General features: G+C 49.6%; 1 protein-coding gene across 1 annotated transcript in view; it reads left to right on the forward strand.

The window, feature by feature from the left end:
- The first annotated feature begins 3,251 nt into the window (after window positions 1-3,251).
- The window catches only part of LOC146192197 (high-affinity choline transporter 1-like), a 41,499-nt gene continuing 30,045 nt past the window's right edge, over window positions 3,252-14,705 (forward strand). Inside the window, exons 1-2 of the mRNA XM_084600424.1 lie at window positions 3,252-3,444; window positions 11,932-12,039. Coding sequence (XP_084456550.1) covers window positions 3,252-3,444; window positions 11,932-12,039 — 301 coding nt within the window. The remainder of the gene's footprint in view (window positions 3,445-11,931; window positions 12,040-14,705) is intronic.

Consider the following 14,705-nt stretch of genomic DNA (forward strand, 5'->3'; position numbering starts at 1 on the left):
GGATGTGACGTCCCGCAACCGTGGTGATGAGAGGCCTTCCCGCCGCTCTTAAAGTCATAAAAGATCTAAAGTTCAGCATTTACGCGGACGACGTTAATCTCTGGATGAACAATGGCAGCGATGGCAGCATAGAGGAACGCCTACAGGTGGCGGTGGACACCATTGTGTCCTACGCGGCCGAAAGGGACCTTGCGTGCTCTCCGCAAAAATCCGAATTTTTCATATATAATCCAAAATCAATGAGGTACAAGGGAGACTTTAACGTAGAAATTAAGGTCGACGGCAAAGCCGTACTAAAAGTCCAGCAAATCAGAATTCTCGGACTTTTTATTCAAGAGGATGGGTATAACGATGGAACGATAAAAAAAAAAACACTACCTACGCCACGCAAGTAACAGGGATATTTAGGAGGATTGCATTCAGAGGCAGAGGCCTCAAAGAGAGAAGCGTCTTGAGACTGATGCAGGTGTACATAATAAGTCGAATATGCCATGCCACACCGTTCCTCAACATCAGTACCAATGAAAAAGATAAGATAGACGCACTCATCAGGCGTTGCGTCTAGGGGGCGCTGGGTCTACCCATCTCCTCTTCTACGGAACGCCTGATAGAAATGGGAGTGCATAATAGCTGGACGGAACTTGCTGAAGCGGTGAGAATCGCCCACCATGAGAGATGAAGTAGGTCGAGCACGGGTCGAACCATCTTAGAATGGGTGGGTCGAAAAATAGATAGGGGCACAGCCGACAAGATTGCCCTACCGCCACAATGACGCGAGAACATCATTGTCCGTCCTCTCCCCTGCAACATGCACCCAGAATACCACAAGGAGAGACGGGAGAAGAGAGCAGAAGCACGTTAAAAGAACAAAAGAATTCAGAGTAAAAGAAGTTGCCTACGTAGACGCTGCAAGCGACCGATCAGGGGCGGCAGTCGCCGCGGTAGTCGATGGTAGAGGCGCACCATTCGTCTCCGCCACCATCCGAAGCAGAAACATAGACACGGCTGAAGAGGTCGCAATAGCGCTCGCTTGCGTCGGAACGAAGGCTAGATTCATCGTTAGCGACAGTAAAACTGCTCTCTGGAATATCGGAAAAGGCAGGGTCTCGCAAGAAGCCGCCCGAATTCTAACAGCTGCAGCTAAAATCAGTCGCAAAATCATCCTAATTTGGGTTCCAGCACACACGTCCGTCCCCGGCAACGAGGCGGCCGATGATTTAGCCCGAGATCTTTACTTCCGGGCAAACGCGGAGCCGCCCGACTGCCAGGCGATGGACGAACGTTTGCAAACCTATACAGAAATAATCGAAAATTATAGATTAGGAAGACGTCTGATGCCGCCACGGGATCCTAGTTTAAATAATAAAGAGGCCATAGCCTGGCGGCGATTACAAGCCGGAAATTTCCCGAACCCTGTCTGGTTGTTTCACACCCAGATAGATGAGAGAAAAATGATCAATGTAAAGCCTGCGAAGCGAGGGGGCCCTCGACCATATACTTTGGGAATGCCCTAATCTCCGCGGGCGCTAGGGACAACAATAAAAGTAGAGAAGCCTGGGTAACCCTGCTCCGAAGCAACGTCCCCGCTGACCAGCAAAAAGCCGTCCGCCTGGCGGCTGAGGCCGCGAATAACCAATGTATATTCGCCAGTCCTTAGTCGCGAAGGTTCTAGCCCCGTACCTCAGGCCTGCGTGCCAGGAGCGCGGAGTAGGGGGCTTCCTAAATTGGTGGAAAATAAAGTTTTAATCAATCAATCAATCAATCAATCAATCAATCAATCAATCAATCAATCAGTAGAGCCGAAAAAGGGCATAGGAAGGAATTGGCGTGCAATTTGAAAGCACCAAAGACTAAAATGGGTAAACAAGAAATGAATTAAGCAACTAGAAGCAACCAGAAGCAACCAACAGCAACACCCGTGCTTGCGCATTACTTGAATGCAGATTCTGCAGTTCTGTCATTTTTTACAATATCCAATAAGGATATAAATTTTGATTCAATATACCATTATTGTGAAGCACTTACCTTAAAGTTTAATATCCAATCTCCTATCTGATTGCCTTGAAAATTCCCGGATCGCACTATAATCATCACTGATGAGTCTGCGGCAGCACAGAAGGGAGCGACCGGAATTTTTTCAGAGTCTCTTTCCCGGAGTTTTTCATTGCGCGTCCCGGATTCCACGCCGATTTTTTTGCCAGAGTTTAGGCAATTGGGCTTGTACTTTTAAACGTTCCCTGCAATCAATCAAAAATAATTTTGCTATCAGACTGTCTCTGTTTTGTCACTAGGAGTCCGGACTGGATGCTCTTTTGAGCCGCTCACTAAAGCATTTCGTACCGGGATAGGTGAAAGAAATACGCTTCATCTGGGTCCTTGGTCACTATGGTCATTACTTTTTTTAGAATGAAGCGACAGACGTCTTGGCTAAATGAACTCTTGATGCACCTGTTCTACGCACCATCGCCGATGTCATTTTTGTAAAGTCTCGTTTTCAGTGCTATCAATACACAACCACCTCAAGCAATAATCCCTTGTTATCTACAGTAGACTATCAACGTCTCATGTACTCATGGAGAGTTCGTTGACGTAAATCACGGCAGTGAGAGCTAACGCTGACAGTTAGGCGATGCAGGATCCCCTGTCTAAATCTTTACTTATGAAGATGCGGGTCCAGTTACACAAATCTCCGTGAGGCTTGCGATGAGATTGAAACTACCAAGCATTTACTTCTCGCTTGCCGAAGGTTTTCATATCGGAGAAGGCTACATTTAGAAATTGCAATAGCACAATTGGGATTTACTTTGTCGGTCTTGCTTCTCTTCTTCGGTGCGAGTGCGAAAGGATTTGCGTTGCCACAAATTCGTCATTATTTACATAACTACATCACAGCAACGGACAAATTTCCTTGCTAATTGCATTTCAAAATCACAAACTTCAAAAACTTTGCACTCTATTTTTTTTTGCTTTCATTCAAATAATTGTGTTAAATCCTAGGTTTTTTTTTAGTCGATGATTGATTTATTACGCTTATTCAATGCCTCTAGTACATTTGGCAGTCCACACTGAACCCTATCGATCCCCCTTCATGGGTATGTGCCATTTATCAAGGTAGAAGAAGAAAAGCGCATGCGAGCGACTGAGCTTGCCGTCCGCCATATTAATCCTCTGTAGCCCACCTCACAGGTCACGATCTCCGCTGCTCCTCGGCCTGCCCGTCTGTACAGTGCGTCCCTCTCCAAACTGTAGCAATGGCCATCAACATACCGGGCTTGCTGGCCATCATATTCTTCTACGTCCTCATTCTGGTGGTGGGCATCTGGGCTGGCCGAAAGACGAACGCACCGCGCCGTGGCACCGCATCCCTCAGCCTAGGAGAACAGTCCAATATCATGCTCGCCGGGAGGAACATTGGCCTCTTCGTTGGCGTGTTCACCATGACCGGTGAGTCCTCCACTTCTTCACAAGTCTTCACAAGGCTCCCGCATGGCAAGCGCCATGCAGGATGCAGGTAAGTGCTGTAAACGTGAGGCCGCGAGAGAGGCCCGGAAGACTGAATTTTTCCAGAGTACCCTTCCGCAGGCGCTTTACGCTTTACACTATGTATATCCAGGCATAGCAGAGCTAAGTCACTGCCAATTTTTATGTGAACAGCACTAAGCAGCAGATCATTCATTATTGGGGAATTGTGAAATATTAGACCGCGAGCTCTACCCCGACCCTCATCCTAATATTTCCGTTGGGGAGGCTCGTATTCTTAGGCTCATATTCACATAATGAACATAAGTGAGAACAGATGCTCAAATTAAGGCTGTAGTGATTGGGCGAGTATAGCGAAATGTGTGCACATGAATGAGTATCTGCAAGAGGAGTTGTAAAGTTGTGATCTAGCGTTGCACTCCTTAAGAAAGCAGCGCTCGAATGGCCACAAAATTTTGTACGTCATGGGTTACTTTCCTGGAGTTCGTCATAAATTTAAGCGCTCTATGGAATTACTGCAGGAACCTCACCTTTAATGGTATGACGTGATGACGTTAATGGTTCCCGTCTTTGGCTCCCCTTGCGGCAACTTGTTCGTGAATGTTCAGTCAGTTTCTGTTCGGTTAATTCATTATCATCATCATCATTAGCCTGAATATACCCACTGCAGGGCGAATGTCTCTCCCATATTTCTCCAATTAACCCGGTTTTATGCTAGCTGCATCCACTTAACCCCTGCGAACTTCTTAACCTCATCCGCCCACCTAACCTTCTGCCGCCCCTTGCTATGCTTTCCTTCCCTTGGAATACAGTTTGTTACGTCCTAAGCGACCATCGTTTTTCCTCTCTTCGCACTACATCTCCTACGCATGCCCATTTCTTCTTCTTATTTCCACTAGAATGTCAGTAACTTGAGTTATTTCTCTGACCCAATCTGCACGCGTCCTATTTCTTAGTGTTCCCCCGACCATTTTTCGTTCCATAGCCCTCTGCGTTGTCCTCAACTTAAGTAGAACCCTCCTGGTTAGCCTCCACGTTTAAGCCTTATAGGGGCTTAATTACCAATCCCCTAATCTGGGCTCCTACTATCTCACGTATTTTTATCAAAAAAAAAACAGTCATGAACTACCACGTTATCCAGGGAGCATCCGACATAGAGAAGATTCCATGCTGTAACACAGCCGTACCAGCGTGTCTTCAAGGCCTGCGAGTATATCGTGCCAGAATCGGCGTCCCAGAGCTTTGGAAGCCTCATTCCTATTTGGGGTCCTCATAACAAAAAAGACATAATTCAGTTGGAGCGTATACAGAGAAAAGCTATTCGTTTTGTATTTAGCAAATACAAATGACTAGATTACCCATTACGTCTGATGAAGCAATGCGGTGTCCCTCTATTACAGGCTCGTAGGAGAGTTAACAGGTTAATATTGTTGCACAAACTTCTTACAGGTAGGGTAAGTATAGATTCACGTAATTGCATAAAGCAATTTACAGCGCGAAGAGCCAGACATGGCCACAGTAATTCCCAATTTCCTATTTTTTCGCTCACGGAAGCATTCTAACACAGTTTTTTTCCAAGAACCATTGCAGACTGGAATTCCTTGCCGGCAAAAATAACTTAATCAAATAATTTTACAGACCAGTTTGAAGATGTCTCATGTAATTTTGCTAGTTTGTATTCTGATCGTCAATCATTAACCATGGCTTTTATCTAAGACTTTTTGCATGGTTTGCGTGTTTTTTAGTTTTGAGCAATGCGTCTCGTGTATCAAGCTGGCAGCCAGTTTTCGTGTATTGTGCCACTCCTGCTTGGGTCGAAATGGTTTGCAGCATTTGTAAATAAATAAAATAAATAAATGTCGCCCTCCCACTGAGATGGCAACCTGAGTTGGTAGCTCCTCGCAACTTTGGGGTAGCTAAGGTCTGGTCTCGTTATACAACACCCCGAGCAATCAGTGCTCGGCTATGTCACTTGTGAACCACCATCTGCCACTGCCATGTTTTTTATTTTTCCGTTGCAACGCCGTATTTTCTGCGGAACAGGGCCTTTAAAACTATCACGGTAAATGCTAGCAAATTAGCTTAAGCCCACACAGCCAATTAACTACTGCCTGCGATTTCGCCCGCTTGCGTTGAGGGTAAGTGTGGCTCCTCATATTGGTGGGCTGCGTTAGAGGCCACCGTGTGGGTGACTTTCAGCGAGGCGCAGGGGCTGCGAATGTGCCTCTGTTCTTAGCTTTTTGTAGCGTTAATATTGTCACCAACACACGTAGCAAACAGAAGAACAAGCGAGCTGCCTTCTTTTTTAATCACGCGAAACTCGAGACAGAGGAGGACGACGCTCAGCCACGCGCCAGGACATTCGGCCACTTGGTGGCACTAGAAGATGGGCAGCGGTGTGTCATTGCCCCCCTTCTAAGAGGCATCGACCCGATGCCGCAAACGTAAGGGAACAATAGAAAAGCGGGGCAAGTTATACGGGAGTCTCTGGCTCTGGTTTGGACCGTAAAATTGTTTAACGACCGTAGGCTTCATTCTGGCGACGTGAACTATTTCAGACTTCGGATGCCGAGAGGAGCGGACAGTGCCTTGTGGTAACACCTCGTAGTTCACCGCGCTGAGGCGACGGAGCACTTCGTAGGGTCCAAAGTAACGGCGCAGAAGCTTTTCAGAGCGCTCTCGCAACTGTATTGGGCTCCATACCCAGACTTGGTCGCCGGGTGTGTTAGTCACCTCTCGGTGTCGCAGGTTGTAGCGCTGGGCGTCGTGTAATTGTTGGTGCCGAATTCGCTGTCGGGCAAGTTGGCGTGCGGCTTCTGCGTCACGAATAAATTGGTCAGCCTCCACGACAGTGGAGGGAGCAGAATCCGGAAGAAGCATGGCATCCAGCATAGTCAAAGGTTCGCGTCCATGAACCAAATGAAATGGAGTGAAGCGTGTGGTTTCCTGAAGCGCAGTGTTGTATGCGAACGTGATGTACGGCAGAATTCGGTCCCAGTTCCCATGATCCTCGTCTACATACATAGAAATCATGTCGCCAATTGTCTTGTTAAGCCGCTCAGTTTGTCCATTAGTTTGAGGATGATAGGCAGTTGTTTTGCGGTGGGTGGTGCCACTGAGTCGAAGGACCTCGCTCGTGAGTGCCGACGTAAACGAGGTTCCCCTGTCAGTTAAGACGACTGTTGGGGCGCCGTGACGGAGTACAATGTTATGAATGAAGAAATGCGCAACTTCCTCTGCGGTAGCACGGGGAATGGCCTTGGTCTCACAGTAGCGGCTGAGATAGTCAGTGGCAACCGCTATATACCTGTTACCCATTGAGGACTTCGGGAATGGGCCCAGTAAGTCCATGCCTACCTGTTGAAATGGGGATTTCGGGGGAATCGATAGGCTGCAGGAGGCCAGCTGGTTTAATGGGCGGTGTCTTCCGCCGCTGGCACTCACGACAGGTACAGACGTAGGGGTGCACAACGGCAGCTAGCTTGGGCCAGTAGTACTTCCGGCGTATCCGTGCCAATGTGCGAGAAAAACCGAGATGGCCGGAAGAAAGGTCGTCATGGCAGGCACGAAGAACTTCGTCATGAAGCGTGGTGGGTACTACTAGCAGATAAACAGTTTCTGTTGGACCGTAGTTCTTCTTGTAGAGCACACCATCGCGCAAGCAAAATGACGACAGTCCGCGCCTGAAGAGCTGAGCAGGAGATGACCCGGTTCCTTCGAGGTATTCGATGAGGGGCAAAAGTTCAGAATCGGCCCGCTGCTTTCGGGCTAACGTGGATGACGTGATAACACCGAGGAAAGCGGTATCGTCGTCGCAGCCGTCCGTGTGGCAGGGAGTAGGGGCGCGGGACAGACAGTCAGCATCACTGTGTTTCTTGCCGGACTTGTGCACGATTGTAACGTCAAATTTTTGCAACCGAAGGCTCCATCGAGCAAGCCGACCCGATGGATCTTTCAGGTTTGCCAGCCAACACAGTGAGTGATGGTCGCTCACGACACGAAACGGACGACCGTACAAGTACGGACGAAATTTCATGACTGCCCACACAACAGCGAGGCACTCCTTTTCCGTAGTTGAATAGTTAACTTCAGAACGGGACAAAGTGCGACTGGCGTAAGCAATGACGCGTTCTGCACCGTCCTGCCACTGAACAAGGACCGCACCGAGGCCAATGTTACTGGCATCCGTGTGCAGTTCCGTGTCAGCTTCTTCGTCGAAGTGGCCAAGTATAGGTGTACATTGGAGACGGGACTTGAGTTCCGCGAAGGCTTGTTCCTGGTCGGGGCCCCAAACGAACGGTTCGGCGTCTTTCGTCAGGCGGGTCAGAGGCTCAGCGATCTTGAAGAAATTGTGAACAAAGCGACGGTAGTACGCGCAGAAGCCGAGAAATCGACGCAAGCTTCGTTTATCTTCTGGTTTGGGGAATGAAGTGACAGCGGCCGTCTTTTCTGGGTCTGGGCTAACACCTCGAGCGCTGATAATGTGGCCGAGAAATTTCAGCTCATTAAAAGCGCAGTGGCATTTTTCGGGCTTTAGAGAGAGACCAGCAGATCGGATGGCCTCGAAAACAGCGCGCAAACGTTTCAGGTGCTCGTCGAACGTGTCCGAGAAAATTACAACGTCGTCGAGATATACGAGGCATGAATGCCACTTTAGGCCAGAGAGTACGGTGTCCATCATTCGTTGAAATGTGGCAGGGTCCGAGCACAGGCCAAACGGAAGCACTTTAAACTCATACAAACCGTCCGGCGTAATAAAAGCGGTCTTCTCACGGTCTCGCTCGTCAACCTCTATTTGCCAATATCCACTGCGGCGGTCAAGTGACGAAAAGTAAGTGGCATGGCGAAGGCGATCGAGGGAGTCGTTTATGCGCGGCAGGGGGTACACATCCTTTTTCGTGACGTTGTTGAGGCGTCTATAATCAACGCAGAACCTCAAGGTTCCATCCTTCTTCGCGACAAGGACAACAGGCGAAGCCCATGGGCTCGTCGACGGCTGGATAACGTCGTCCTGGAGCATTTCTGTTACTTGGCGGCAGATGGCGTCACGTTCTTTTGAAGACACCCGGTAAGGACGCTGGCATAGTGGACGTTGGTCGTCGGCAACTATAATTCGGTGCTTCGTTAGTGGCGTCTGTCGGACCTTGGAGGTTGATGCAAAACAATCGCGGAACGAATTGATAAGATTCTCTATGCAGCGTTTCTGACTGGGCAAGAGGTGTGGGTTCAAATCGGTCTGAATGGCTGTAGACGTCGCATTGTCGAGGTCTGACGTGTTGGATAAAGCGTACTGGCCTGTCCATTTTCCAAGTTCTTCAAAATAAGCGACCGTCGTGTCCGCCGTCAAATGTTGGGGTTCACACGTGAAGTTTGTCACTAACACTTCGGCTTGCCCACGGACAAGTTCGACAAGGCCCCGAGCTACACAAACTTGTCGAGTGAGAAGCAGTGACATGTTAGCTTCGGCAATGCCACGCGTGTCGGTGCTGTGATCACATTTGACTGTGACGAACTTGCTCGCTCTCGGAGGGATTGTTATGTGGTCGTCAGAGACGCGCAACATCGTTTTCCGGAAGTCCGTGTTGCTATCAACGGCTCGCTTGGTTGAAAACAATACTGTGAGCTGCTCCCGAAGGTCTATAACAGCACCATACTCTTGCAGAAAATCCATGCCTAGAATCAGATCTTTACAGCAGTCTTTTAATACGGCAAAGGTGCCAGTGAAAGACCGCAGATCTCTATGCGGCAAATGCACATGCCAATTGGCGTCATGACATGGCCACCGGCAGTGCGCATCATTGGCCCAGACCAAGGCGTCAGAACCTTACGGAGTGTCGTTGCTAGCTGGCTGCTCATGACGGAAAAATCGGCGCCGGTATCCACAAGTGCGGTCACATCCCAACTGTCGGCGGTTACAAAAATTTCCCCGGAAACAATGCGTTCGTAGCACGTCGGTAAGTTCGTCGGATCGGGTCGTCGCCGCTCGGGCCGTCGCGTCAAATCGTCGGGTGGAGGCTGTTTATTCTGAGCCGTAGCGGCGGCCTCACCCCCGGAGGTCGCCGTGTTTAGTTTTCCCGGTGAGGGGACGTGCCTCTGAATTGCCCAGAAGGGGAGTATCGACTGGGTGACCCAGAACGCTTCGGGGATGACGATCGCGGCTGCCGTTGCGGTGATGTCGGGTGCATCTCGTTAGCAGCCAGGTATTCCTCAATCTCCTGTGGCCTTTCTCCATAGCGAGGGCGAGGCGCATTCGGTTGAAATCCTCTTAAGCCCATTCTCCGGTATGGGCAATTGCGTAGAATGTGGCCAGGCTCGCCGCAGTGATAACAGAGCGGCCGTCTGTTGGGTGTGCGCCACAAGTGCGCCTTGCTGATGGCGGGACGCTGATCTTGCTGCGGCTCGACGGGGCGCAGATCTTGTTGCTGCTCGACGGGACGCAGGTAGCGAGGCGGTGGCTTGACAACGGGGCGGAATGAATGTGGCTCGGGGGCAGGTCGACATAGGACATCACTATACGTCATAATGCATGGCTCTGGTTGCGGTGCTGGTGGTGGCTGCACCACTCGCCGGATTTCATCACGAATTACGTCTCCGGTAGAATAATTCACTGCAGGTGGTGCATTCAAGTGGAGGTTCTGCAGTTCTTCGCGAACGATGCTCCTCACAAGCTCCCGCAATTCCTCGTCCCTAGCTGCTGGCACGGACGCGCAGTAGGGTGTGGCCGCTACGCTTGCCTGACGGCCGTATTGGGTACAGCGTTCCTGCAGTGAACGTTCCATGCTCGTAGCTTCCCTCGCGAAATCTGCGACAGTTCTTGAAGGGTCACGAATGAGGTCAGCGAACAACTGTTCCTTCACCCTGCGCATGAGGTGCCGTACTTTCGTTGCCTCGGGCATGGTAGTGTCGGCCCGATTGAAAAGCCGCGTCATGTCCTCGACAAACATGGCCACGCTCTCATTTGACTGCTGAGACCTCGAACGGATTGCTATCTCTGCGTTTTCTTTGCGCGTACTCGAGCTGCACGTTGTGAGCAACTCACGGCGAAAGACGGCCCAGTTGACGAAGGACGTCTCGTGGTTCTCAAACCACGTCTTGGCCGAGTCTTGCAGCGCGAAGTACACATTCATTAGCTTCCGCTCGTCGTCCCATTGGTTGAATGCGGCCACACGGTCAAAAGTGGCCAACCAGTCTTCGACATCCTCGAACCGGTCACCGTGGAATGATGGCGGTGATCGAGGTGCGAGAAGGACGTACGGTGGGGCGTTGCTGGAATGCTGACTTGTCTGGCTGCCCGTCGTAGATGTCATGGTTCGCAGCGGTGTGGTCAGTGGCTCGAACTCGGGTTGTAGGCCTCGGAGGCGACGGCTCGATTTATGGACAGGAGTGGCGTCTGAGCGTCGATGGGCAGCGTCACTGACTTCTTCGGGGGCAACGTAGATGGGATCCTACCCCGCACCTCCACCAAATGTCACCAACACACGTAGCAAACAGAAGAACAAGCGAGTTGCCTTCTTTTTTAATCAAGCGAAACTCGAGACAGAGGAGGACGACGCTCAGCCACGCGCCAAGACATTCGGCCACTTGGTGGCACTAGAAGATGGGCAGTGGTGTGCCAATATTTTTGCTTTATGAATAAAGGCACTAGTTTCTCGTAGTTTTGCTGTACATGCAGGGGACCTGGGTTCTGTAATTTCGCAGAGGAGGGTCATTTCACCGGTACTCCATGGAGAGTTGTTGCACCTAGAGAAAAGTAATGACCACCTACACGTTTTGTTTTGTTGCCGCAGAAAAGTTTGTAAGGTCAAGATAGGACTGAGATGGATGTGTCATGCTGTTGAAGGAAATCAATAGAGGCATGGAATCTAAAGCCATGCTGTGATCATTCATACCCCAGCAAAGCAGGTCGTGGCCTATGCGATGCAATGTGCTAAAGCTGAACATGCCCAAGCATCTGAACATGCAATGTGCTAAAGCTGAACATGCCCATGCATCGGAACGACACCAAATGCAGACCACTCTGTAGTCCTCCCGCCTATATTTAGTGCGATATCGAACATATTAAAACAGCTAAAAGTCATCGCTTCGCGTTCGCTGCTTCCACAACACTGCGCATAATTGTTTAGACCCAGTTCCACAGATGGGGCGCACTTCGGATGGCTGTGAGTAGCCGCTCACTCTTTTGCAGCGGCTTGACTTTCACCAATAATTGTGTGGCCGTGTGAGCATCGAGACAATATCCAAAATTCCCGATTGGTAATACTACCAAAGCACGTATTACCAGCGGTCGTGTTATTGCTTCTTTCGACAAAAAATTACAGTAACGCGCCCGTCATAAATGAGCTCGCTGCTTTTGAAATACGATGTGCACCCGCGAATAGTGCAGAAATATGCTGAGTCGCCTACACCACGGAGGACACGGGAATCTTGAAATCTGACCCCGCCTCTTTTCAGCAACCTGGGTTGGAGGCGGCTACATCAACGGCACCGCAGAGATTGTCTACCTGAACGGACTGGCCTGGTGCCAGGCGCCCTTCGGATACGCACTCAGCTTGCTCATAGGTGAGTGTATAGATGAGGCGTAGCTGCCACAGGAAACTATCACGGCTGGGGCGAAAACAAAATAAAAAGGGTGGAATCGTGTGCTCTTAATTCGTACCCCATATTCAACAGGCTTTTTAATTTGCTTTACTCATATTAAAGGCAAGCATTGTATAAAAGAGCACTGAACAAGGGTAGAGGGCGAGGGAAGCCTCAGTTCCTAGGTCGAGCCAACGTTTCGACAAGTGGACTTTCTTCGTCGGCCCAGCGAAGACAAGTCCACCTCGCGTCATATTCTCTTGTCGGGACATGCTGGGCTCTCCCTTTCCTTGTGAACTGGCAAGCCTATAAAAAGCAGCGGCAGACTCCGCTGAGACAGAGACTACTTTGGAAGGCGTCGCTGTGACGTCGATAGACACCAGCTGTGTGAGATGTGACTGTATTCTCTCCCGGTCAGCTTCTCTGCCCGTTCCTTCATGATGTTTTAGTAAAGATTGTTTCGTTACACGACGCCTCGTCTTTGCCGGGACCGTTGATGCCGTCCGCCGAGCCACGGAGCTGCCAGGCTAAAGCTACCGAGGGGCCGCGAGCCGCATGTAATAACTGGTGGCAGCGGTACGGTACTCAGGCGCACGCGACCCAAACCTAACAACTGGCGTCAGCGGTGGGCTGAGCACGCGAGAGCCCAAACATAATACCATCTGCTCCCTCTCGTTCTACATGAAAGGCAAGCATTGTTGTATAACGTATCTAACAGGGAAATGCATTGTTCCGCCACCGTGACGCTTTGGCCCCGTGTTCAAATGGGGTTTAACACAAACCCTTGAGGTTTCATCTGGCACTCAACCACGGTGCCATTTCCATTCCGCAACGCAGCAGCGCTGTTGAAGAGAATGGCATCTCTGAATACGTGAGGCTCATAACAGCAATGAGATTCGGTGAGAAAGCGCGGTCATATGTCCTCTTCCATGTGAAAGGAAAATTACAGGTAGCAACAAGTCACTGAAAAAAAAACGATGGCAGTTACGTAGTCTTAGACACAATCTAAGAACGTTGGTCATAGATAACCTATTGGAAACCTAAGGCCGTGCCGCCACTCGTGTGATTAAATCGCGAAAAAATTCTTACACGGTTACAAAATTCCCGAATGTAAAATTTGAGCGCGGTTTTAGTTCTTTTCACAAAGCGACCGGGAACAGTCGGGGAGAGTGTGGTAGCGGGGAGTCAGAGAGAGAGAGAGCGTCTAGGGCATCTAGGGCGTTTGTTGATGCCGGCCTCGGTGAGGCCCTCACTCTGCCGACAGGCCGTCTCGGGTAGTTAGATGAAGGAGTGGCGCAGAGTTCATGGCTCTTCTTTCTTTTCTTCTGAGAGATTCTCTGGCTCGTCACTCTCTCGTGGCTCTGTACCGCTCGGTTACACCGGTACCTACGGCGACGTGGCTCTACAGCGGTAGCTGTGCTCTAAAATGACATAAGTTATTTGCTGCTATGTTTGGGGCTACATAGATCCCAGTGGTGGAAGGCATCTGATCTTGAATGTGCTTGTTCCTTTTTGCGCACGCCAAAGGGTTGATTTGGTTTATTACTAGTACCACCGATCTTTTTATTGAGCTTTACGTGCCAAAGTGACTCATGCTATGAGGGACACTGTGGTGGAGAGTTCCTGATAATTTAAACCCCCTGGGTTCTTGAACATGCACCCACAAGGAACAGTATAGGACCTATAGGGCTCATTGCGCTTCGCCTCCATCGAAACGCGGTGGCCGTTATTGAACCAGACTCGTGGCTAAGTAGCCGAGTACCCTCACCACTCAGCCACGCAGCTAGGAAGGCCTTACTCCCTTTAGAACATTTGGCAGCTGCTGTCAATAGAGGGGATAAGAGAACGAAGATAACAGCCAGGAGCGAAAGTAAATAGCGCGTGTTACAACAAGCGGCGATACTCCTTTTCCACAGTGGTTTTGAAGTTCTGGTAAGTGGGGCTGTAGGATGATGGCCTGTGTGAAACAATACTGAATAAGAGCGTGCAATTCAGCGCTGTATATATAAGAATAACGGCCAGTGGAGGTTTCAGATAATGCAAATATTGTGTTCCGAGTGCCGCTTTGCGTCAATGTGCAAAAAGACGTAGTCGTATAAGCTTGGAAACGAAACGAACGCGCACAAAACGGTACGGGAAATGTAGGTTATAACACCGTTTCTAGCTCAGCTAATACTTCTCGGCTGTCCCTTGGTTTTGCCCTTCAATGAATTATTAGTGCTTGCGATGCGAATTGAAAAAGTGTAGTAAGACACAAACGCATGCGACCGTGGAGTAATAAAGTGATAGCGCCAAACTGAGACAAAACAGAAGTTTTGCCTCAGTTTGGCGCTATTCATCCCTCAAATGAACGTTCTTTTAGAGCAAGTGTGGAGTACTACCTTTGTGCTTGCTTCAAGTGAAATTACGGATAGAAACGGCAAAATCTTCTTCTACACTGCATTAATGTATAGCTTCCTGCAGCTGCGGTACCATAATCCCTGTGCACTGCTGCGTTTTGTTCCTGTATGCATTATATAACTTGCTGGCATAATGAACGCGCCCTCCGCTTTGGCTGTCGGAAATGTTTTCTTTAATAGCGTGCCTTGCATGCATATCAAGTTGTTATTTACAAATATGGGCTACAGGCTGGTTTTCTGAAATATATC

The sequence above is a fragment of the Amblyomma maculatum genome, chromosome 4 (assembly GCF_055883805.1).
Source record: "Amblyomma maculatum isolate TAMU_Amacu chromosome 4, ASM5588380v1, whole genome shotgun sequence".
Lineage (NCBI taxonomy): Eukaryota > Metazoa > Arthropoda > Arachnida > Ixodida > Ixodidae > Amblyomma > Amblyomma maculatum.